The following is a 26642-nucleotide window of genomic DNA, read 5'->3' as shown; positions in this document are numbered from 1 at the left end:
AAGCAGACACGGTGATGATGTAAGACTACCCTCCAGAAACGATAAATAATATTAATTTACAATAAAATTTTTCGCATTGGCGGTACAAGTATCGCGGCAGAGCAATGTACAGCAAAGGTAGCGCGAGAGAACGTTGACCTTAAGCGTCCGTTAATTGCTCTTACACTGCGAGCAGTGGAATGTAAATAAGTGATCTATGTATGACTTTTCGATCGCGATTTATAAAATGTCGTGTCTAGTATTACCGATTAACATGTCTAAGTTTTCAGGAACGTTTCCACCACGCATTTTTAAATACATATAAATAAATAACTAACGAACCAACCGATTAATAAGTGAAGATTTAAATAATTAGTGAAGCAATTTCCATGGTGGCAACATAAGACAGTGTTGCTACTGTTTACTCATTACAAGTACGGTAATCAAATTAAATTATATTTAAGAAAACGCTATTTTTTTTCTTCTCTAAACTGCAGTATGTCTATGCAAAAGATGACACGAAGTACTGGCTAAATAATTTATCTATGACATTCATTGTAACTACCTACTCAAACTTTAAAAAATGTTATTACCAGATTTATGCATTGTGGTATGAGTGCTGCTAGACTTTTTGTTTTTAACATTAGCATTGACTTTAGGAAGACCAGAGTGACGTTTTTCAATTCGACCTGTCAATACTAGAGGATATAATACCAATCGACGTATGTAATAATAATAATAATAAGTGTGTCACAAAAACAATAAGAAGCCCAAGCCAGTGGTAGTAAATTAATTTATAAAATTGGCAACAAAAAATATTTATTTATAAAAATTTAACCTACCAGAGCCAAAGCGTACTGTAAGAGAAAAAATTCAAAACGAATTTTAATTAACAAATTTTGAATTTAGGCTTTGTATATATATTTTTCGAAGTGAAACTTCTTTAGGCGCGTTGAGAGTAAATTTTAACTCGCGACAGCTAAAGAGAAAAGATACAAGAGCAAGACAATAGACAAAGCGTTTCGCGCACCACTCGACCGTGGAGAGAACGGAGAACAATACGAGCTAGGTTGATTATCTTATACACGGACAGCGTTGCCTATTACAAGAGAAATTTGATTTATTGATGAAAAATTAAGAAAACCACAATAGTACACACCGCAAAAGAAGTTTCACTTCTACGTGCACCAAGTTGCACGGGCACCATTTTTTTTAAACTATGAACTAATAAATGAGTCTCTTGAATATGAAAATGTGTTAAAATTTCTATCAAATAATTCGTTGTTTTTAGTTTTATTATTCTTAGTGTGCCTAACATGTTATTAGCTATACTTCATATTAAGCGATTGACGTTATTACGAGATCATATTTTCTCGTAAAAAATAATTGGTCAGCTTGTTGTTTACATATTAGCTTTAACGTAAGTAAGATGTATAATTATATAACATAATAATTATAGTGGTGGTGGGACCTCTTGTGAGTCCGCACGGGTAGGTACCACCGCCCTGCCTGTTTCTGCCGTGAAGCAGTAATGCGTTTCGGTTTGAAGGGTGGGGCAGCCGTTGTAACTATACTGAGACTTAGAACTTATATCTCAAGGTGGGTGGCGCATTTGCGTTGTAGATGTCTATGGGCTCCAGTAACCACTTAACACCAGGTGGGCTGTGAGCTAGTCCACCCATCTAAGCAATAAAAAAAAACCTTAAATTTCGCCTCCATTTAGGTATGTGAAATCCACGGTTTGTGGGCTTTTTTCATTATTAGTTCTTCTTCATTAACGAAACCGACTACCGCACCACGGATCTATTTCTATTGTAAGCATTAGGTATTCGAATTTTTAAAGTACTTTTTCTTTGCTTATATGTAAGTTCTAGCATTCATAACAGAGTTGGCTAAGTGCCATTGAAGGTGGAATATTTTATTACTATCAATGATGTTATGTTCGGAAAACGCACCACGCGCTGCGTTGTATATACTTATAGAAACATACCGAACGCAATGTCGTTACTTTTCTCGTATCGTATAAACTTAAGCATGATTGTACACTTTCGTTGTGACGATTTCAAGTCAAAGGACCAGCGAACAAATGTTATAAGGAGTTTTAAGAGCGGCACAGATTCCTACAAAGTCAGAATGTATCGAGTATAACTCTAGACCAGGGGTGAGCAACATTTTTTATCAATGGGCCAATTTAAATAATTTACGAAACTTTACAATTCAAAAAAAAAAAGTAAAGATTTCATATACAAATTTTAATAGATAAAAAAAAACAGAAAAACCGAACGAAAGTCGATAAATAAATTTAATTTAGGAATGCTTGGCGGGCCGCGTGTTTCCCATCCTTGCTCTAGAGATGTGTATTGCCGAAGGTTTTACTTTTTTTAGAGTGATTTTATGACCTAGTAACTAAGACCTTTAGGTCAAGTCTTATTTTAATTTATAATCTTATTTTTATGAAAAATGTTAATATGAAGTGAAATGAAATGATATGGTATGAAATATAATCTCAGTAAAATGGTGGTTATTTACTGAGACTTTTTCAGTGGACTTTTTGGAGGATCCCGAGAAGTTACGTTCAGCGGCTTTGTTTAATTTTCCCACATTTGTGTACTTTCACAGATACTAAACAGTTAATAAGCCACCGTTATCACATATTTAAATCGGAAGAAACACTAAATAGACAAAATAAAACAAATCACACAACTTCATGCATCGCGTTCTCGCCAAAAAGTCTCGAAGGTTTTACTGAGTTGGGCGGAGTGAGAGACTGTAAATTCCTTACCCAGCGGCACTTGAGGTATGTAGGGCTTGACGTCAGATGGGGGTATTTTGGTGGCAAGAGGAGTGGCCGGCCCGTTGACCAGCACATAGCCAAGATAGTTGAGGATCTTCTGCGCTCTGTTCTGTGAGGCTTTAAACATGAACAGTTGCGGATTTTCGTCTATGAAGTACGTGTCGACCGAACCTGAAAATTCAATTAAATTTATGGTTAAAAAATAATAATTAAGAAGTCGAAAAAAGATCGATGTTTTGGTACTTATTATGATTTTTTTTTTATTGCTTAGATGGATGGACGAGCTCACAGCCCACCTGGTGTTAAGTGGTTACTGGAGCCCATAGACATCTACAACGTAAATGCGCCACCCACCTCGAGATATAAGTTCTAAGATCTCAGTATAGTTACAACGGCTGCCCACCTTTCGAACCGAAACGCATTACTGCTTCACGGCAGAAATAGGCGGGGTGGTGGTACCTACCCGTGCGGACTCCCAAGAGGTCCTACCACCAGTGATTACGCAAATTATAATTTTGCGGGTTTGATTTTTATTACACAATGTTATTCCTTCACCGTGGAAGTCAATCGTGAACATTTGTTAAGTACGTATTTCATTAGAAAAATTGGTACCCGCCTGCGGGATTCGAACACCGGTGCATCGCTACATACGAATGCACCGGACGTCTTATCCTTTAGGCCAGAACGACTTATTATGAGCAGTTGAAGAACCATTTTCGAATTATGAAATGATAGTTAAATTGGAGGCCTTATCGGATAAGGGGAAGAAAAAATACACACAAACGCGACCATAGTTTTCAACTTTGAAAATGTCGACAATATCGTTACAAAACACTTCTGTATTTGTCTCTAATATATTTCAAATATATTGATATGTCTTGTCGCTCATTTATAAGCAAAGATGTTATTATTGTGTTAATGTGTGTGTGAATTAATTGTATAATGATTTAGACTGATTGTGTATATTTTAAATGATGTTCACGACCATGAACAAAAAATGATTATTATTTCAAATTATGCGAAACGTTCTAAGAAGTGTCAAAAGGGACTTCGTAATTGGAATATAGTGGTCGCCGAATAATCGAAATTCGACCACAATTAATTTAAATTATAAGTTTGAACATCATTATGGTTCTATTGTCATATTTTTATAATAATCATTGTTCCATAATCACAGAATTCGCCAAAACTACACTATAGACAAATAATTTTAAAGACAAGACAATATTAATCTATTCTCACTTTGACCACAGACTTTAAAAATAAACCAAATAGTATTTAAGTATGCGTGTGTGTGTCACATACATGGTAGTGTGTGTAATGTTTTTTTTTATTGATTTAATATATTTTATATGCATAACTTAAAAAAACAATTAGGCTTGTGCACTCCTTCTCGATATTCTCTATAAGTGTGGGAAATTGCATTATTCTCCTACCGCGCAATTTTCATTGCAAAATGAAATGCATGAAATGAAAATGAATTTTCAATGCAAAAAGGGTACAAGTTTTTGCTTCACGTATTAATATATAGAATTAAAAGTGAGAAGTTCTACTTCTGCTGCAATATACCTACTCCTCACTTTTAAAATCATCATTTGACGAGACGAAATGTCAGACCACCCGGCGCACCCCACGCAATGTCACTGACCTCCTCGGACCCTGGAGAGGACCGCGACGTGTCACTAACAGTGTCACGATCAATAAGAAAAGACAATCTGATAGCAGCTAGACTTACCGTTTAGGAATTTCTGGTTCTCGAGCACGTTGAGTAAGAAGGGGATGTTGGTCTTGACGCCTCGGATGCGGAACTCGCGGAGGGCTCTATTCATTTTGGCCGCCGACGAGGGTAGGTCGTGAGCGTGAGAGATCACCTATAAACATACTCATAATTATATATCTAACAAGTTGTAGCCGCGTCTTCGTTCGCGTGGAATTTAACAAAATATAAGTTATTCCTTGACATCAGCTATCGGCCAGGGAAAGTCCCGTAAAAATTGGTCGAGCCGTTTCAGAGATTAGCCGGGAACAAACAAACAGACACGCAGACGAAAATTGTAAAAAATGTTATTTTGATATTGCATGTACCATACATTCATATGCATGTAGTAAAATGCGGTTATTTTAATATTACAAACAGACATTTCAATTTCATTTATTTATACAGATGTATAAAACTAAAGTTTGTCCCGTATCTATGCACTAGGGGTGTTTCTTAATTTGTCAATTTAATATTTCTGCTTACTTTGACAAGTAAAGAGTCGTAGTACGGAGAGATGACGGCGCCGGCGTACGTGGAGGCTGAGTCGAGACGGATTCCCATCCCTTCACCGGATCTGTAATATATACATTTTAAAACTCGAGGCGTAAAATTTATAGTTCACCCACTACAACGAAGTGACTAGCCACGTATGACGTCACACGTGATTGAGCTTCGGGGTGACGTGAAGTAAAATCTTTGAAGATTTCGTTATTGGCGTTCAAGTCTTTATGTAAATAGAAAATAAAGTACCAAGAAGGGTAAAGATGACTAACATACAATTTAAGTTATAACTTATGTATATACACTTAATATCAGTGCGCTCAGCGAGGGTTTTTAACTTCTCGATCGCGTAAAAGTTAACTCAAATTTGTATGGAGTTGGAATAGCGTCCCTAGGGGCAAACGAAAGGAAGCTAAAAAACTCCCATTTGATAAATGAATCCCTTACCTGAACACCTCGATCCTGCCCGTACTGGGCTGGAAGTTATTGGCCGGATCTTCGGTAGTAACACGACATTGTATCGCGTATCCCTGTGCTTGTATTTTATCCTGCGTCAACCCTAGTTCGGGCAGGGTCATCCCCTCGGCGATACGTATCTGTGACTGTACTAGGTCGATACCTGTGACTTCTTCTGTTATGGTATGCTCTACTTGCAATCTGAAAATATTAATTTCAGATGAATATAATATAATGAAATTATGAAAAATTGTGATATTATATTTATATATGGAAGAAAGACATCTAGAAGTTTGTCATATTATTACGTTTCCATGTCGAGGAAGATAAAGAGTTTAGGCTAGCTTTCATTTGATTGTCGAGCACGGCGCTTCGTTGAGTCTCCTAAAAACTAGTCTAGTTCTAGTAGAGACCGCAATGAAAAGACAAAATAAACTATAAACGTATGCGCATAACAACTATTTTTGTTGAGCAGAGCCAACGTTATCTGACATGTCGTATAGTGACGTGCAGCAGTCAGTGTTTGAAACGCTCACCTGGCGTTGACCTCGATGAAGTAGAAGTTCCCCTTGTCGTCGAGCAGGAACTCGACCGTGCCGGCGTTCTCGTAGCCGACGTGCCGCGCCAGATGTGTGGCGCACTCGACCATTTTCTGACGAATCTGCCAATTTTATACATATGAGGGTAGATTTAAAAATGTATTATGACGGAAAACTGCTGGTGGCCCGGAGGGATTTCGAGCTTCGTCTCCGGTCGCAGTCTTTGCCGAAAAAGGGCTCGACGAGTAAATTAACCCATAGACACAGCCCACTGAGTTTCTCGCCGGATCTTCTCAGTGGGTCGCGTTTCCAATCCGGTGGTAGATTCTGCGAAGCACTGCTTTTGCTAGGGCGACTGTTAGCAACACTCGCGTTTTGAGCTCCATGAACCTACACGTCAAGGCGGAGCTGAAATAGCCTCTCAAGGCTATAAATATAGGTAGGAGAAAAAAAAAAAGAAGAACTTCGTCAAGACGGTCGGGCTTGGGTTCAGCCAGTCAATAGCTCAAGAGATGCTCTTACCACAATTTATCGTTTAAAAGAATTCAAACCGTCTGATATCATTTGAGTGGCAGTGTGAACATTAAATCCAAGACGTTATAATATAATTGTCAAACCTTAGGGTCCAGTTTCGGTGCAGGAGCAATTTCGACGACTTTCTGATGTCTCCTCTGTACTGAACAATCCCGTTCGTATAAATGCACAACGTTGCCGGCTTTGTCGCCTGTTAACAAACACGATTTCATGTTTTCAGAATTTTGCATTTTCGAAGTGAAACTTCTTTAGGCACGTTGAAATTAAAATTTAATTCACGACAGATTCGTTACGGCTAGAAAGAAAATATACAACTTAGGATGAGCGAGAGCGAGAAAATAGGGCGTCTCGTGAACCACTAGACCGCGGTGAATACGAACTAGGTGAATACGAACTAGGTTGTTTCTCTTATACACAGCTTATTACAAGAGATATTTGGTTTAAGGATGAGAAATGAAGAAAACAAAACTACAGACCGCAAAAGAAGTTTCGCTTCTTTCACATGCACCAAGTTGCATGCGCACCATTTTTTAACAATAATTTCATTCACTTTGTTTGCTGTATATTTGTCTCCTAAATTGAACTGTTTTTTTATTAAATTCATACACATAAACAGAGTTTAAAAAACTCACCCAACAACTGCACTTCGATGTGCCGGGGTCGTTCGATGAATCGTTCGATAAACATGGAACCGTTGCCGAAAGCGCCGAGAGCTTCTGAAGAAGCTCGTTCGAAAGCCGAAGGCACTTCTTCCATCTTACGGACCACCCTCATACCACGACCGCCGCCTCCGTACGCAGCCTGAATACAATTTGTAATTAACACACTTTTTTTTTTATTGCTTAGATGGGTGGACGAGCTCACAGCCCACCTGGTGTTAAGTGGTTACTAGATCCCATAGACATTTACAACGTAAATGCGCCACCCACCTTTTGAGATATAAGTTCTAAGATCTCAGTATAGTTACAACGGCTGCCCTACCCTTCAAACCGAAACGCATTACTGCTTCACGGCAGAAATAGGCAGGGCGGTGGTACCTACCCGCGCGGACTCATAAGAGGTCCTACCACCAGTAATACAATTACTATAACTCATGATTGAAACAAAGTCAATAAATTGTAAATTATGAAAACAATGTGTTTAAAATTTAACATTGCTTTAGACTTTAGAGCGATATCAATTCTAGCAACGAGTCCGAAAATTTATGGTATAATTAGATTTAAGACTCAAAACAAAACAGCGCCCCTAACGGCAAACGTAGGCAAACGTTTCAACTCCAGACAAATTTTAGTTAACTTTTACGCTATCGAGAAAGTTAAAAAATTCGCACTAAGCACAATCAAGGCTAGCTGGGTACCTAAATACTTGGATATGTTGAAACTTTTCCGGTGTCGTTGATGATACGCATGCCCTATATATATGATTAGCCCAATGAAATATATGTTAACTCAAATGAAAAATAAATAAGAAATAGGCACCTTTAAGATAACCGGAAGACCGTGACTTTTGCAGAACTCCACAGCCTCCTCTTTCGTTGTGACCGGACCATCGGTTCCGGGAACAATCGGCACCTCTGTAATGAACGAAATTATTACAATACTAGCTGACGCGGCAGACTTCGTAGTGCCTCAATCGATAAATAAAAGACCTGAACTTTTGTACAAAATAAACTTAAAACAAACAAAAGGAATCCGTCCCACGGCGGACATATCAAAGGAAAAACAAAATTGTTATTTTTATTTAATTCCGAGCCTTTTCATATTTATCTACATTTTAAGCCTTCTCTGGACTTCCACAAATAATTCAAGATCAAAATTAACCAAATCGGTCCAGCCGTTCTCGAGTTTTAGCGAGACTAACGAACAGCAATTCATTTTTATATTTATATATAGATAGATAGATTGTTACAAAAAAATAATAATACAAATGTCAAAAGAATTTAATCTTGAAGTCAATTATGTAATAAAAAAATAGTTTTCGAATGACCCATGATCTCATAATAACTGGATGTGTCAATAATGTAGTTAGTGCCTATTAAAGCTAATTTTTTAGAGATGATTCGTTTAATGAATATTTGAAATTGGTTATTGAAGTCTTAAGGTTTCAGAGAAATTTGAGTTTTTGATGACGACTATTTATAGAGCACTAGTTGGTTTAAAATTTGCGGTATAATTCATGAAAATTGACGTCATTGTTTTTTTTAATGGAAAATTACTAGTTTCCCGAAGGACTTTCCGGTTTCACCAGGATAGGTGGGCGAGCACGGGCACAGCCAGAAGACATGGTATTTGCTAACTAGCTGCCTGAGCGTCTCCTCAGGAGACTTAACAACTCGAGGGCAGCTGCTTCGCGAATGAGTTTACATCATTGTACAACACATAGAGATAATATGTAGAAATCGAATCATTTTCATTATGATATTTTCCTCATTATTCACCTTTCTTGATATTTATATTTTTTATTACCTTGTCTTTATTATATTTTAAATTCTTATATAATATAATTATTTGAGGTGTCTGCAAAGAGTTGAAAATCTAGCTGGAGTCAATTATCAACATAAATCTACCAATGCTGCGTTATGTAAAGTTGGTTCGCTTCTTTCGCACTATAAGAGGGTACACAAACTATAAATAATTCATTGGTTTTATTGGCGCTAACATTTAGTCATTTGGCGCTAGATGTAAGCCTAACTCTTCCTTTCGTGACGTCCAAACGGTGCAAGGATACTTCATTTTCCATCACAGATGTTAATTTGTTGTATCAGTAACATTCGAACCTGGAGAAGATAAATAACAAAACATTCACATTGTAAATTGTAAACAAGAAAACTTACTTGCTTCGATGGCAGCTTTTCTGGCGGCTACTTTGTCTCCCATCTGCTGCACGACCTTCGGCGAGGGCCCGATGAACCGCAGACCGGCATTAATGATGGCCTGGGCGAAATCGGCCCTGCAGGGTTTGGATGCAGCTGTTTATACTAAGTCTATATTTATCAATGGTTTATTATTAAAATATTTTTTTTTTTTAGGATTGTAGGATTACTGGGGCCCGGTGGCCTTTCCAGTTTTACCAGGACAGGTGGGCGAGCAAAGGCTCAGCCAGAAGGGGTGGGATTTTCTAACAGCTGCCCGAACGCCTCCGAAGGAGACCTAATAACTCAACAGCAGCTGATTAGCGAATGCATCTACTACCGGATCGCAATCGCGACCCGCTGGAAAGATCCGGCGAGAAACTCAGCGAGCTGATGCATGGGTTCGGTTGCACGTCGACCTCTTTGACGTGTTCGACGAGTACGGTTACCGGAGTTCCTCAGCCTGCTCCTAGTGTTAGAGCTGAAGGTATCTAATGCAAAGCTTATTGGATCTGATGGATTCGTAAGGACGCGAATTAAAAGATATTATTTAACAGCTTCAGCTAAATATTTAGTCCACTGTTGGACCCGATCCTGGGCCTCTCCTCTCCATCCAATGCCCACAACTCTGCGCATATATTCTTCTAATTAATTTATCGCGGTTTACTCGTGTATTTTTTATGGACATACCTTTCAGATAAAAGACCGTAGCCGGGATGTACGGCGTCAACGTCGTTCTCCTTCGCAACCCTGATGATCTCCGGGATGCTGAGGTAGGCCTCGACTGGTGGCAGACCTTTTCCGACTATATACGATTCGTCGGCTTTTTGTCTAAAAAAGTCAATTAATAAATCATTAAAGCGAGTAAGTCAAAATTAAATAGGAAGTGTCAAATCCATCAATTTCAAAAAACAATCCACTGTGTTTGCGTGTAAGTTATCGGTGGAGGGAGGTATATAAAACTGTACATATGTTTATCATTATTTAGAGATCGCGACGCAAGACTTCTCAATGGCTGGAGCAGACATAGTACGCAAAATAAAAAAAAGATTCCGATCTCAAATCTCAAAGTCAAATGTCATCTTTCACTTTATGATATCTATGTGCCTCGTAAGCACCTAGCGACAGACCAAGAGCATTACTGTCCGCTTACACCGATAAGAATTACACAAGTCATTTTTTTATTTTTTTTATTGCTTAGATGTTTGGACGAGCTCATAGCCCACCTGGTGTTAAGTGGTTATTGGAGCCCATAGACATTTATGACGTAAATGCGCCACCCACCTTGAGATATAAGTTCTAAGGTCTCAAGTATAGTTACAACGGCTGCCCCGCCCTTCAAACCGAAACGCATTACTGCTTTATGGCAGAAATAGGCAGGGTGGTGGTACCTATCCGCGCGGACTCACAAGAGGTCCTACCACCAGTACGCGGTGTTGTTGCAGCCTCTTAAATTACAGACGTCAATCACATCTCTTTTCTCACAAATAATGTTGTTTTAACGTTTCTGTGTCCTCTCCATACCTGTGCATTTGCAGTTTGTCTTGTTCGCTGTAAATAGCCACAGAACGGATGCCTAGTTCCGTGCAAGCTCGGAACACACGTATGGCGATTTCGCCGCGATTCGCAACAAGAACGCTTCTGATTGGTTTGTATTCCACTATCTTCGAGTCCTAGAATTTAAGAAATATAAAAAAAAATTAGAATGTAAAAGCAAACAGTGATAACCCTAGCCATTTAACTGAGAATGAAGTGATTATAATTGTCAGCTAAAGGGAGGGCGGGTCTTTTTGACACGTTGAACGACAGAGTAACAACCATGTTTAGCCCAGTGGGTCACAACGGACACCACTAGGTCGGGGCGGGGCGTGTCTGCCATTTGACATCCCCCGGAAAATAATCAGTTATCACTGTTTCCGTAAATCGCTCATTATTTTTGACTTATTTCCTGACAATATTTGCAAAAAAAAACAACTGAACTATTTTTGGACGATTCTTGACTAATTAGTGCGGCCCTAAGGAAAAGTATGTCGTGGACACAGTGTCCGTCATAGCGATGAACGTTTTAAATTATAATTCAGACTACGATTTCTTGCTTCATCTTGGGGTCATTCAAGTCGAGATGTCGGAACCAATTAGTACCACGTGGACGTGACTTTGTCCGCAAGTGTAGAATAAACGTAAACTATTTCTTGTCAATGTTTCGTAGGATAAATTTGTTTAGGTGTAAATCAGAAGATCGAAGAAGTGATGAGGCAGTGAAGTTGCGTGCCGTAGGACCAGGAAGCGCGGTGAGTCGGCTGCGATGGTCCTATTGAGGCTGCGATGCTGGCTTGCTGTGGGACGACTGTCAATGACGTGCTTTTATCTGCGAGAATGCGGGGATTGTGGTAGCCGAAGTTCTTGATGCGCTGATGATGAATCAGGAGGTTGCGTGTTCACATCACGTCGGGGTCACCAGTTTGTAGGGATATATACGACAAAGGGAAGATCTTCCACCGAGCGGATGATATTGCTCGGTAGACCGACGGTCCGAATGTTGTTGTTCGGAACTTGTATATATGCGCTTTATCTTGAAATTTCGTAAGCGAGATTCAGGCATCTGTCAATTATCTTGCGTTGTATGATGGCTACCCGCCACAATATTCAAATAAAATTATTGAAAGAAAACAATTTATATTATCAGTAAAGATATGCAGATAAATTCACTGTCCACCTGTTATTTTTCCTTACAACTGTCGTAATAAAGTTAATTAGTAATTTATCAACAAAAAACATTTAAAACACAACGTGAAGGAATATGTTATGTACTTAAAGAACGCCGTAATAAACTACATTTATACAGGGTGTATCGGAATTATTTTAATATTTTTTTTCTTTAATTATTTTAATTATTTTAATAAAGTAAATAATTAAATTAGTAATCGGAACCTACTATTGTTTGGAGCCGCGGTCTGCTTACACCTTGTACGGTTTTCGACAGAGTTATTCAACAACAAAAAAAATTTTTCAAATACGCCATTGAACGATCGCAATAAACAAATAAATTTAATGCAATTACGTGCTTTTATTACTATTATATAATGTTATAGCGGTTTACGTGGCATTGGCTTTGGCGATACAGATAACAAGTATGCATGTTAGATAGCCTAATTTTAGAAAATCCACACTTTGATACTTTGATCTTAGCCAAAAGGCCGAGAAGTCGTCGTGGCCTAAAGGATAAGACATCGTTAGATACGAATGCACCGGTATTCGAATCCCGCAGGCGGGTATCAATTTTTCTAATGAAATACGTACTCCACAAATGTTCACGATTGACTTCCACGGTGAAGGAATAACATCGTGTAATAGAAATCAAACCCGCAAAAAATTATAATTTGCGTAATTACTGGTGGTAGGACCTCTTATGAGTCCGCACGGGTAGGTACCACCGCCCTGCCTATTTCTGCCGTGAAGCAGTAATGCGTTTCGGTTTGAAGGGTAGGGCAGCCGTTGTAACTATACTGAGATCTTAGAACTTATATCTCAAGGTGGGTGGCGCATTTACGTTGTAAATGTCTATGGGCTCCAGTAACCACTTAACACCAGGTGGGCTGTGAGCTCGTCTACCCATCTAAGCAATAAATAAAAAAATAAAAAAAAATAAAAAAACCATCACTATTTGTTTTGATAACTTTTAATACCGTTATTAAGTTATTACCGGAGTCTATGGACGTCAACAATGTAAATCCCGCCACCCACCTTGGCACATAAGTTCTAAGTCACAGTTTTACAGTACAAGGTCTGTACCAGCCTTCAAACCGGAACGCGTCACGGCAGAAATAGGCAGAACGGTGGTATCTACCCGTGCGGACTCTGCGTCCTACCACCAGTAAATTATATACTCGCTTGCTCGTATACGACTCTTTTTGTGTGATGTGTAGTGATCCTTATCGCGGCTTTAAAACTCATTTCCACATAAATATGATGGATTATATTATTTTATTGTAAACAAATTCCGTTATAATTCATAACAAACTTGATAATGCCTAATCTCGTTCAGCTTATTAATGTTACGATCGATAAACGTTAAGGAGCCTTGATGTGTGTCAGCCGATACGGTCTATCTGGTTATTGAACTTCGTTTTTTTTTTCAATTTATTTATTAGGCTCACAATACACATCACAAGCTAAAAAATACATAAAAAACACAAGTAAAAAGAAATAAAATCTGGCTTGCAACATAAGTTATGTGCGCACGACAAAACAAGACATAGGTAGTGCTGAATTTGTACAACAACGTTCCTTACAATTACGACAAAACAACACGATAACGAAAACTAATTCACTAAATAAAAACTAATTCAATAATGTATTATATTCTAAATTCACAATATAATACATTAAACAATTACATTAACCTACCTATTACTAACGTGGAGGATGCCCTTGAACATTTTTCTAAACGTAACTAACCTACAATCTATCTTCGTAACAGTCGTATTTTTTTTATACCTTTGCACTGGATGGATTGACGAGGACATTTGATTTTAATGGGGTCACCGGAATTCAGAGACATCACGGCGTCAATTGGCAAACGTAGTGTAGGACGGCCTCAGACTCCGTAAATTGACGATCTATGCAGGGTAGCTGGCAAAAGCTGGACGTGAGAACCAGAGGACGTGCAATTGGAGAAGTCTATGTCCAGCAGTGGACTGCTATAGGCTGATGATGATGATGGTGATGATGACAACGTCAATGACGTCATCTTTGAGTAGTCTCAGAGGCAAGACAGTCTTAACCCTTTGAGAGCCACTTTAGTTACAATATATTTTACAACCACCGTCACAACTTGCTAATAGAAATATTTCGTACGTTTGACAAACAATCTTTATTTAAAAAAAAAAAAGAATTAAGAAAGTATTTTGTGAACACTGTAAAAAAAATGAGCTTTTAAAATGACGTACTACTAATTACGTTGTTTAATGTACGCGTGTCATGGATAAATCTCGTTATCTCTCTCTTGCCTATTGCCGCTGACGCCATATAATATAATGAGGACAGACATTTGTTTTTGTTAATTGACAACGAGTTAAGCTTGTGACGAGATTGATTCGGGTGGATTTTCGAAAAAAAAAACAAAAAAATGTAACTAACTACTTAGACTTAGATACCTTGGAACTTATATCTGGAGATGTGTGGCGCATTTACGTTGTAGATGTCTATGGGCTGCTGTAACCACTTAACACCAGGTGGGCTATGAGATCGTCTACCAATCTAAGCAATAAAAAATATTAAAAAATGAAATTGAGTTGATATCGTTGATATGTTTTGACGTAAAATATAATCAAGAATGATTTTGGTGTGTAGTGGTTTTCTAGTTGGTTTTCTATCAATACTTCGGAATCACGAACCCCGGCAAACGATTCGCAGCAAATGGGCAATGGGTTCGCCTGGCTAATATTTAGTGACATGTTAAAGACACAATTTTAAGTACCTTTACTGTTTAATCTCGATTTTTTAAGTGTCATTACATTTTTCCAAACAAACATTTTTTTTATTGCCCTTGTACGCGTACGAGCATACGGCCCACCTGATGGTGAGTGGTTACCGTCGCTCATGGACTTCAGCAATGCCAGGGGCAGAGCCAAGCCGCTGCCTACCGGTAAACTTACTGGTAGATCTCAAGCTTACAAGTACGTATTTCAGTGCGAATAGAAGTCTAAGTCTAGAAATAGTTTACATAGAAAGATAGACGACGGTAGTAAGCACAGTACTCAAATGTCGACGAAAAACACCTTAGTCGTCCGTGACCACGTAAATTGTACAGTATTTCAAACGTCAGAAATAATATAATGACAATTAACCGTAAAAGTTTTAATTATGTTGACGACCAGCGAAAACCCAAGAGAAAAAAATTGTTAATAATAAATTTACTAACAATCACGCCACGTTAACTGGTCCCGTGTTAAGTTCGTAAAGAACTTGTGTTACAGGTACCAGATAACGGAAATAAATGTAAGATTTTTATTATACACATACAAATATTTAATATACATCCATAACCCTGGAAAAGACATTTATATTTATCATACAAATATCCTGCCTTGGCGGGATTCGAACCCGCGACCCCCTTGTGTAGTGACCATGTCACTTACCACTACACCAGACGGTCGTTAATGATTTTAAAAATGATTCATTTCACTCACCGTAGCAGCTGTCCGAGTTTTGGCCGAGCTCCATGCCTGGAATTGCGACGCTGTGGCGCGTAACGCGAATCTTGCCTTTAGTATTTGCATTTTTATTTATACTAGTGAACTTATTAATTGATAAACTAAATAAGTACAAACTTAATAATTCTATTTAATATCCTAATAACACAGTTTATTTCATTTTAGTGATTCGTTACGTTTTTTTTTTTTTTTTTTTTTTTCGTTTACAAGGTTTCAATTATATTGTGAATGGTTTGACTAGACGTAGATATATTATATTCTTTCGATATTTTTTTTATGTTTCGTTTTTTTGTGTCGTACTTCGGCGTCTCGGCTCTAAATCTGTAACAAACGGAAAGAAAGTATTACATAACATGTATTATAATAATTTATTACTTCAGGCCCTTTGGTCCCCAGACATCTATAGATGTCTATAGACGTACGAATGATACCTGAGCTTCATGAACTAAAGGCTATAAGGTAAATGCTACTACCACCTTAAAAACGTTCGATCGTTCCAATTGGCACGCATGTTTGCTTCACGACAGAACTATGTAGGACAGAGGCATCGTAAGTTATCACCACAGTAACTACGAGTGTTGACAAGATTTTAAGTTAAGGAAAGTCGGTATGAAAATTATTTTGAGCCCCGAGAAATACTACAGGCTACCTTTCAACCAGAGAAGACCAGCGCTACGCAGGGATCTTCTCCCACGAAATCTACGAGTATAGTCCAAGCGAGCGAAACTACGAGCAGAAAGCTAGTTTATAAATGGTAACTATTGAATCAATACTTGAACATCTAAGCCTTGTATTTTTTTATATGAAAAATGATTTCAAAAGCTTGTGTGGTTCACGGACATGTATTTTTGTGAGCGCTGAGGCACACTTCTGCAAATAAAAATATGTCGATATTTTTAAATACCTATATAATTTTAGTTCTATTTATTACCGTAATGTGATCCTATGCGGCATTGCAAATTCAGAATGTTCACGAACTTCAGAAATAATAATTAGATTAGATCGCAATGTCGGCTACCCCAAAAATGTGGAAAAATTGTAATTGTAATCATTAATAATTATTATCATTTCATCATTTTCCTTAATTTGAGCTAAGTTTAATCACTTTGTCATTAAAAAATTTCCAATTAGGAAATTCTTTGAAGTGATATTATAGTACAAAAATAATGCGTTCCTTATCGCAACGTTTCAAGTTATCTCTATGAAAACCGATGAGTTTTTTCCTTCAAATCGTTTTGTTTATTTACTTTCAAATTTCCTTTTAGCAAATTCAATGCAAGCACTAAAGTGCACTTAAAACAAACGTTCACTTTTCGTTTCGTGCAAAACATTTACATCATAAAAACAGCATATCACAAGTATGTATAATATTACGCCTTCTGCTGACTGAGTGACCTAAATGACATTGCGAGAAACTTGCTTTTAACCTCCAAGTGTCATTAAACATTGTGCCCACATTATTGACTACTATTAAATAATTTTAAGATTATTGGATGGATTACATGAATATTACCTTTTGTAACATGAAAATTATCAGGGCAATAAGTACTTGTTTATACAGAACATTCATTTATAGACACACGTGACGTAAGGCAGATTTACGATTGAAAATGGTGTCCTGAACATCGAACGATGTGAGCTTTTGTGTTTAATTTTCTCTGTTATCCACTTAATTCTGCGGCCCAAGATTCACTCATGACAAATTGTTTTGTCAAATGTCATCTAGTTTACTCTAGGTGAAAGGTGCTAAAGAGTTCGTCCTAGCATAAAAACCTTCAGGGAAAATTACTTCAATCTTGAGGTGAAAATCGCGTTTATTATTGTTTATTAAAACAAATTGCACCGATTAATGTCCAAGATACTTCTATCGACGAATGATTTAGAATCAATGATGTAAAATAGAAATTATTCGAGAAACCGTCTAATCATAACCAAAAAGTCCAAGCTGCTAATTTTTAAAAGGCATATCTTTACAGAAAATTCCTTACAGAGATGTTAATGAAGCCTAATGTTGTTTATTCCGAAATAAATAAAGGTCGTGCTCACAGTACCTACAGGTTACTCAGCATGTATATTATTTATATTTTATATTTATTTATATTACTCAGCATAATTTAATAACCTTTCTAATTAAAGTAGATTTTGTTTGTTGGTATATTTGTCCTTCACTACATAGTATAAAACAAAGTCGCTTTCTCTGTCCCTATGTATGCTTAAATCTTTAAAACTACGCAACGGATTTTAATGCGGTTTTTTTTATAGATAAAGTGTTTGAAGAGGATAGTTTATATGTATAATAACATCCATTAGTGGAGAAATCAATAATAAATTACAGTTTCCGAAGCGAAGCGAGGGCGGGTCGCTAGTTATGTTATAAAAATACGAATTGAAATTTGGTTTAAATTATAGTTCCACATTCAATGAGATTATGATTATATACACAATCTGTCCTTTTCTGTACCGCTCTGTTGCCGAATACACAATTAGGTAACTCAACTATTTTAAATTAGGAAATCAGTGACACTATTGAATTTCGTGGCCATTTTCGTTTTCGACTATTTACTTAACTTTAACAAGCGCTTCCGTAAAACCCATTTGTTACTAGTATTTTGATCTTAACTTGTTATATTTCTATTCGTTACGCAGTATATATTTCTTGACACCGAGACTTGGGATGTTTTGTTCTCAGATGGCACTTTCTGATTTTGTCTTACAAATCATTTAAAAAATAAAAATAAAAAACGGTTGCCTGTAAAGTCGGCTTACTGACGATAGTTGAACGTGACAACGTCATAAGAAAATACTGATGGAATGGTTTCATTTTTCAAAAGAAAATTTTAATTTTATTTGTTTGATATATATTTTGTATGGACAATTAACACCACATTCACTTTTCACTGAACTTCATACTTGACGAAAACATGTAAATGTATTATTGTATAGCAGCTGTCCACGTGAATACATCGCTCACTCAAGCAGGAGAGAGACAGATGCCGAACGCGGAGGCCGATTGTGCCTCTTTGTCGCTCGTTGCGCGCTCTCGCTTGCACTTCAAGCCTTAAATGGAACGCCTCAATGAGTCATGTTTTTTCGTGCGTGCAGCCGGTTCCATCGAATTATAAAACGTTGTCAGGTCAATAATGACTAATAAGCTTCATTTATTTGAGCTTATGGATTTGATAGACTTTTAAACCCATATAACTTGTCCAGACGAAATGTGAAATATCGCTCGAATTATTAATTTCTTAATCGAAATCGAATTAATTTCTTCTAAAACTTATTTTCTGAAGTTCTAGATTTCGTGAAGAGAACAAAAACGAATAAAATCGATATTGAAGAGATTTACAAAAAATATAAATCCGACTCCACTGCCGATATTTTTTGTACAATTATTTTCATGTATAGTGTAACAAATTTGGGCATTACAGCCGTGCACTTCCCAAGGTAACCTTTTTGTCTAAATTTTGTTGAAATCATTTTGTTTTTATACTTAATTTGTAACAGCCGAGCACGTTTTGTTTCGACTAACAAATATTTCCTCTTATCTCTAGGCAGGTAGCGGCATTATCGTTCTGTGTGCTTAGTGCTAGTTTTTTAACGTTCTCGATAGCGTAAAAGTTAGTTCATATTTGTATGGACTGTGATCGTTTGCCTACGTTTGCCACTAGGGGCGCTGTTCCAACTGCATACAAAATTGGGCTAACTTTTACGCTATCGAGAACGTTAAAAAACTCGCACTAAGCACACTGATGAACCGGACCTCATACACATTTTAAATTATTGATTTGATGGGTAAAACGAACTTGTGGCCCACATTGTGTTCAGAGGTTAACGGAGCCAGCAGAAGTCGCGAAGTGAATGCCGCCACCCACCTTGAGACGTGAGGTCTATGTTTTAATTGGATAACGGCCGTCCCAACAGGTCGAGCCGGAACGCATGCCTGCTTCGCAGCAAAAAACACAGGCTGGTGATACTTAGGTATACGGTTACAATGCCACCAAATTCTAATTGAAAAGTTTTGTTAGACTGTTTTTTTTTTAAAGTCAAATGTTATTATTGGATGATATATTATATCAATTTAATAATATTTGGATCGACCAACAAAACGAACAAAATGAACACAATAAAAAAAATTAATAACTAAAATCGAGAGGTTAATAATAATTTTTATGTCAATTTGAAGACTAACATTTATTCCGTAAGTAAAAATGAATTCCGTTAGATAAATCATATATTTGCCGAATTGTTTAAGACAATGGAACAATTCTGTGAAATTTGTTACATATTTATTTGAATTTAAACAAAAAACATAAAATACTGAAATTTCGCGAGATGAAAAAATAACTATTCTTGTCCCGCAAAGCATTTTTGATGATGTAATTTTATTCATTTGTTTCTTTTCTCTAAATTACCCAATAATACTGCAAAATTGTAGTCTTTATCATAATTTTTTGCATTACAAATAATAAGAAACTTAGAATCGATATTGGAGCTGTGTGGTACCCGGGTATCTTCCGGTAATAAAAAGATATCTTCCCGTGGGTGGCGTTAAAAGGTTACTAAGAAACTATTTTTTTTTATTGCCCTTGTAGGCAGACGAGCATACGGCCCACCTGATGGTGAGTGGTTACCGTCGCCCATGGACTTCAGCAATGCCAGGGGCAGAGCCAAGCCGCTGCCTATCGCAACTTCGTCTACTGTCTTCTTATGCCAACGATACTATTCTCCGGCAGACGTTAGACAGACAGGTCGTAAGATTTATGCCAAACCAATATGCAACTCGATATGAGATATCACTATCATCATCATCATTATTAATTGGACTATACTATTTGCGATATAAATTTAGACCATTCATACATTATGCTCTATAAAACATTCTATATTAAGATCCAGCATTGCAACAGTGTGAGCGACACCAATTTAAAATTATTTGCAACCAAGAACACTGCATACGCTGGCCGCAATTGCCCACTTAAATTTAATAAAAAGATACTCCATACGGGAGTTCGTATAAGATATTTTTACTCGTGTGTATCTTATAAGATTTTACTATGCTACTTTCATTACTTCATTCTAATTCTGAATTTATATCCAAAAGATTATGAGTACTTTTATATAAGTGACAAAAGGAAGTAAATTATACCTTACATAGACTATAAAAGGTGGACTATTATCTTTCAGTCAGTGTTTCTAATTCCAAGCTGTCTAAAGTCTTATGAAAGGCTATCAATAAATCTACCACATTAAAAAAAAGACAAGCGTTTGAGATAAGTCGTAAACACACAATAAAACGAGTTAGACAGATCTTTTTTTTTTTTATTGCTTAGATGGGTGGACGAGCTCACAGCCCACCTGATGTTAGTTAAGTGGTTACTGGAGCCCATGGACATCTACAACGTAAATGCGCCACCCACCTTGAGATATAAGTTCTAAGATCTCAGTATAGTTACAACGGCTACCCCACCCTTCAAACCGAAACGCATTACTGCTTCACGGCAGAAATAGGCAGGGCGGTGGTACCTACCCGCGCGGACTCACAAGAGGTCCTACCGCCAGTAACAAGATCTGGGAATAGTACTGTTTACATTAGTAGGCAGATGCCGTGGGTATAACCAAAATGAGTGTCATATACGTAAACATTCAAGTAATTTTCGTGATACCACCGAAGATGACGTCATCTAGATTTCCGTGCTCTTCAGCGCTTTTAAGAGTCCATTTATTTCGGTGTGTACCAATATAATTATGTATCTTTTTACCCCTACCTATTTCATATGTAGCCTAAGGGACTATTCCAGTTACGCGCGGATGGATAGGTGAGCTCACAGGCTCAACCTGAGAGAATTTGCTAAGACTAGCCCTAGAAAGAGCAGTTCTTCACAGAATCTACCACCGCATCGGAATCGCGACCCATTGAAAAAATTCTGCGAGAAACTCAGTGGGCATATGTTTATGTACAATGCATGTTTACAAGGGAATTTTGAACTTTTTAGCGGTAGGCAGCGGCTTGGCTCTGCCCCTGACGTTGCTGAAGTCCATGGGCGACGGTAACCATACACCATCAGATGGGCCGTATGCTCGTCTGCCTACAAGGGCAATAAAAAAATAATTAAAAAAACTTCCCTTGACGGTGTTTCTGTAATTCTATAACATGTCTTTTAGTATGGATTTTTCAAGGGCGTATTTTAAAGCAACCAAATTATGTTATTAAAAAGTTACGCGTGGTAAGGGAAACTCATGAGTTCGTTTCTGAGTCCTGTTTCGAACAGCAATATGCAAAATTAAGCTGTTGCCCTAAGAAAGACTCGACATATCGGCTATATCTCACTTTATCTCCACCAATTAGTGATATAGCAAGTTAAACGTAAAGCAGGTGACTTGTCTTAAAAAATTTAAGGGATAAAAGCAATAAATTTTAATACAACGATCTGTTTTATGCCTATATCTCTATTGTGATTTGTCTAAGGCATTGTGTAGGTTTCATTCTCTGATTAGTGACTATCGTATAAATGTCGTTCAATCTGAGTATTCAATTATGGAAGGCTTCGGACAATAATTTATTTGTTCTATTCCAAAATGTTATAAGTATATAATTTAACTAGATTGATAAAAATGTGTGACACGTTTTTAATGTTCAGAAATAGTTTTAAAAAGCGCTAGAACAATATTCCTGTAGCAAATCATTTTCCATTTACTACTCGCATGTTGTCACACTGCTAGTAGATTAACTTGTCTTCGAATTTCGAACCTAGCAATCTTGTAAGTTGCGGAAGAGTATATATTTCAGTGTCAATCATCATTATTGTGCTCTTAGATGTATCTAGATTAAGTTGGCCTAAAGATTCTCATTGTAAGCCACGAGAATAATTTTCCCAAACCCCACTTATATCCGATCTAAGCAGGCCAAGCTTCACAATTTACTGTCCTATTATAATTTAATCCATAAACAACTTAAAAGTATTACTTATAAGTGAATATTCTCCATATCTAAACAAGATGTGTACTATTATCGCACATTGCACTACAATAAGGACAGTCGAGAGTAATTAAATGATAAAAATAATTAATACGCACAAAGAATGTTAAATCTAGAAGATTATTCACGAAAATGTGACTACCTTGATTATATCTTAATGTTTTTGTTTATTGAGAACTTTGCCGTTTAATGAAAGAAGGTATGTAATGGCGATTGACAGGCGAATTTACGAATGTTCTAGTAGTTCTGTGGAATGTGCAAAGGCCTCTTGGTAAATGATTTTCAACAAATACTAACAAAACACTTAACATACCATAATTTTGGTAATGTTATATTACGGGTGGTAGGACCTCTTGGGAGTCCGCGCGGGTGGGTACCACCGCCCTGCCTATTTCTGCCGTGAAGCAGTAACGCGTTTCGGTTTGAAGGGTGGGGCAGCCGTTGTAACTATACTGAGACCTTAGAACATAATTATATCTCAGGGTGGGTGGCGTAGTTACGTTGTGGCTCCAGTAACCACTTAACACCAGGTGGGCTGTGAGCTCGTCCACCCGTCTACGCAATAAAAATAATAATAATAATGTTAACTTGCGCACTAGCCTATGGATCTTGTTGGTTTTGTTCGTTTCAGAGATTGTAAGTCGATATTACAATTGTGGGTAGATAGATTTCTACAATACAAACATTTGCAAAGGGTGTGGTGAGATTATTATACTACTAATAACAAGTATTACTATATTATACGTGTATGCAATACTCGCATTCTTTTTTATACTACATCTATAGTATTAGATTTTATTGTATAAAAAATATACACAATAGTATTTAATTCGATTTTCACAAGTCGTTAACATAATAATAAATACTTTTGCAGTTTTATCTCCGTCGTCCGTGACCACGAAAACTGTAGTGTTTAAAATGGCGCAAATAACAAAATTAAAACGATATAGGCGATATATAATCTGTTTTTTGAATAAGAATATTTCCAATACATGGCGTTATTTATTTACAAACTGATAGCGAAACTTAAGCAATCCATTTCGAAATTACATTGATCTTGAACATTGCACTTCTAACAGTTACGATGCCTAAAGAACAAACCAGTTGGCAAATCCAACGAACGCGGTCTTTTTCAATCTTAAGAGGAAGGAAAGAGAGGTCTCTTAAAGTGGTTTCGAGTTTGTAAACTCGCTGCGATTTCGACACGAGTACCAATGTCGGACGTTGAACCCTATGTAAATAAATAGCGTTATGCTAATTACGGATTAATATTACCGAGCTGCGCTTGAAAGCCTTCTTCGAGAAAATTAGGTGACTTTTTAAATAATCCTTCAAATTTTCTTCAAACCATTTCGGTATTTGAGTGTCAAAAGACCAACGGGTTTTCATTGAATTTTGTAAGTTCGCAGATCAGCTCGAGACTTTAATTATTGAATGAAGATAAAAATCCGTGTTTATTAGACTTCGGACTCGAATGCCACACGAGGAAACAAATACCAATTTTCGATTGTTTTATCAGTTTGTATAGCCGCATAACAGAGATATCGTATAAAGAACAATTTGTAATGGCGACCCGTTTCTTTTTCGTAATTCTATGCCGGAACTCTATTGAGCATTTACTTAATATTTTTCACCAATATTAGCAAAGTACTTGAAACCACTACTACTTTCATTGATTTCAAATAAAACGAATTAAATACACGTAGCACAATTAGAATACAAGTAAACGAATAACAGTTGCAACAGTTCGAGAAAAATTACAAAGAATGTCGCCATAATACGAATCAAGGTAATACACAGGCACTGAACAAATCTTCTAAAATAAAATGGACTTCGACAAATGGTAACCATTATTTCCTATTAGTTATCTCATTGAAACAATGATACTAAATATAGTACGTGTACTATGTTTATTGACTGTGAAACAAACATAAGTCTTGGATTTAAAAATCAATCACTCAAATCAATTTGTTAAACGAACGATGAATAATAACGAATACTCAATGCAAAATAATATTTACCTTTTTATATTTATTGAATACGAGGAAACGATAAAGATAATAGAACGCTATTCACACGTCCACACGACACGGCTGCCGGCACGAAACACGAAACTAAGGAGCACTAAGACTGTCTAAGACTTGCGTAATTATTTTGAATTTTCAAATGAAACAGCACAGCGACCTTTATTATGGTTTATCAGCTAGGTTCAATGGCAACAATCGGTTAAGTTTGCCTTTCGCAACGAGGATTTGAATTTCCAAGTTTACGAGACATTGGAATCTACAATGCAGTTCGTATGCTCCATTAACTATTATTGCAGATTATGTTATTATTGTTTGAGATTTTGTCGATGAAGATACGATAAAAATTGTATTCTATATATTTTTTGAAGGGCTTTCCAGATTCAGTAGGACAGGTGGGCGAACAAATGCTCAGCCAGGGGGGGTAACATTGTTTCTGTGAGTTGATTTTGTGAATTGATTTCAGAAATCCCTGAGATTCAAACTTACAATTAGTAGGTATTCAAAGTCGTGTTATATAATTTAACATGATTTTATTATTTACTTATTGTTATTTCACAATTAGATACGCAGACGAACCGGACTGGTCCGTCAGATTTGTATTAATTTGGTACTTACTGGAAAAACCTCTGAAGATATTGTTTTGAAAGATACGAATAGGTATATTGTGATAGAAATGGTCTGAATTACATATTTTGACAGTAACACGCAAAATAAACTTTTAATATTCAAGATGATACCGTACCTGGGGTACGTTACATATTTAAGTTCAGTTCTGTTTATATTAATACAGTTAATTAGTAGCGTGTGTAGGTTGTTTTCATTTGTGATTGTCATTGAGGACTTTCTTAGTTGTCTCTGCCAAAAGAATATAATGCAGTACAGAAATAGAACGTGGATATTTCAGTAGGAACATTAACGTTCACTATGGAATTCTAAAATGGTACTTGGGTTATATTGGGTCTATGGGTTCTGGTAACTGTTTGCCAACAGGCGCGCCATGATTCCTTCCGGGCAAAACAAAACATATCCGGGCAAAATATATATATACAAGTATATATATATATATTTAGACTGGCCATAAATACTGTTACAATTAAAAATAAACAAAATATTACATTTGAATTTGGAATCTGTCATTTTTATATGATTGCTCATTGGGTTTTCTCATTTTGGCGTCAATACATTGTATAATATTTTGCGATATTAAAATGGAGTGGGGTGATAAAGAGAACCGAATCGCTGTGATTGCATTACACAAAGTAGGTATGGAACCAAATGCAATTTTTAAAACTCTCCATATGCTTGGTATTAGTAAAATGTTTGTGTACCGGGCTATTAATAGGTGCAACGAGACCTCCTCTGTTTGTGACAGAAAAAGATCTAGCCGTCCACGTAGTGTTCGTACGAAAAAGGTGATCAAAGCATTAAGGGAAATAATTCGAAGAAATCCTTTCCGAAAGCAAAATATTTTATCTCGGGAGATGAAGATAGCACCTAGAACCATGTCGCGTATTTTAAAAGATGACTTAGGACTTGCAACCTATAAGAGACGTACTGGTCATTTCTTAACTGATAATTTAATAGAGAATAGGGTGGTAAAATCGAAACAACTACTGAAGCGGTACGCAGAGGGAGGTCATAGAAAATTTTTGTTTACGGATGAGAAATTGTTTGAAAGAAACAATTGAGCAACATTTTAACAAACAAAATGACCGTATTTATGCTCAAAGCTCTAAGGAAGCTTCCCAATAAGTCGACAGAGTGCAACGTGGGCACTATCCGACTTCAGTGATGGTTTGGTGGGGTATTAGCTATGAAAGAGTGACAGAGCCATACTTTTGTGAAAAATGTATCAAAACATTGGCACAAGTGTATCAAGATACCATTTTTGAGAAGGTAGTGAAGCCCCTTAACAACACCATGTTCAATAATCAAGAATGGTCCTTCCAGCAAGACTCGGCGCCAGGTCATAAAGTTCGGTCTACGCAGTCTTGGTTGGAAACGAACGTTT

At 36.9% G+C, this 26642-nt stretch overlaps 1 protein-coding gene across 12 annotated transcripts in view; it reads right to left on the bottom strand.

Moving 5' to 3' along the window:
* Positions 1 to 26642, bottom strand: part of LOC101737640 (pyruvate carboxylase, mitochondrial) — a 46324-nt gene that overhangs the window by 14025 nt on the left and 5657 nt on the right. For 3 of the 12 annotated variants that reach the window (XM_062673604.1, XM_062673605.1, XM_062673603.1), the window contains exons 2-13: positions 15605 to 15949; positions 10938 to 11086; positions 10104 to 10244; positions 9396 to 9511; positions 8041 to 8135; positions 7195 to 7363; positions 6646 to 6752; positions 6026 to 6150; positions 5481 to 5690; positions 5016 to 5106; positions 4509 to 4644; positions 2762 to 2944 (exon numbers count right to left, since the gene is read on the bottom strand). In XM_062673604.1, coding sequence (XP_062529588.1) covers positions 2762 to 2944; positions 4509 to 4644; positions 5016 to 5106; positions 5481 to 5690; positions 6026 to 6150; positions 6646 to 6752; positions 7195 to 7363; positions 8041 to 8135; positions 9396 to 9511; positions 10104 to 10244; positions 10938 to 11086; positions 15605 to 15694 — 1612 coding nt within the window. In that variant the 5' untranslated portion in view covers positions 15695 to 15949. Of the gene's footprint in view, positions 1 to 572; positions 669 to 821; positions 837 to 2761; positions 2945 to 4508; positions 4645 to 5015; positions 5107 to 5480; positions 5691 to 6025; positions 6151 to 6645; positions 6753 to 7194; positions 7364 to 8040; positions 8136 to 9395; positions 9512 to 10103; positions 10245 to 10937; positions 11087 to 15604; positions 15950 to 17141; positions 17397 to 24625; positions 24884 to 26642 lie in introns of those variants that run through there. The other 9 variants (XM_012692142.4, XM_021349274.3, XM_062673601.1 and 6 more) reach the window with 6 other exon arrangements.

The sequence above is a fragment of the Bombyx mori genome, chromosome 18 (assembly GCF_030269925.1).
Source record: "Bombyx mori chromosome 18, ASM3026992v2".
Lineage (NCBI taxonomy): Eukaryota > Metazoa > Arthropoda > Insecta > Lepidoptera > Bombycidae > Bombyx > Bombyx mori.
The sequence above is the reverse complement of the archived record's forward strand: the minus strand, read 5'-3'. Positions and strand labels throughout refer to the sequence as shown.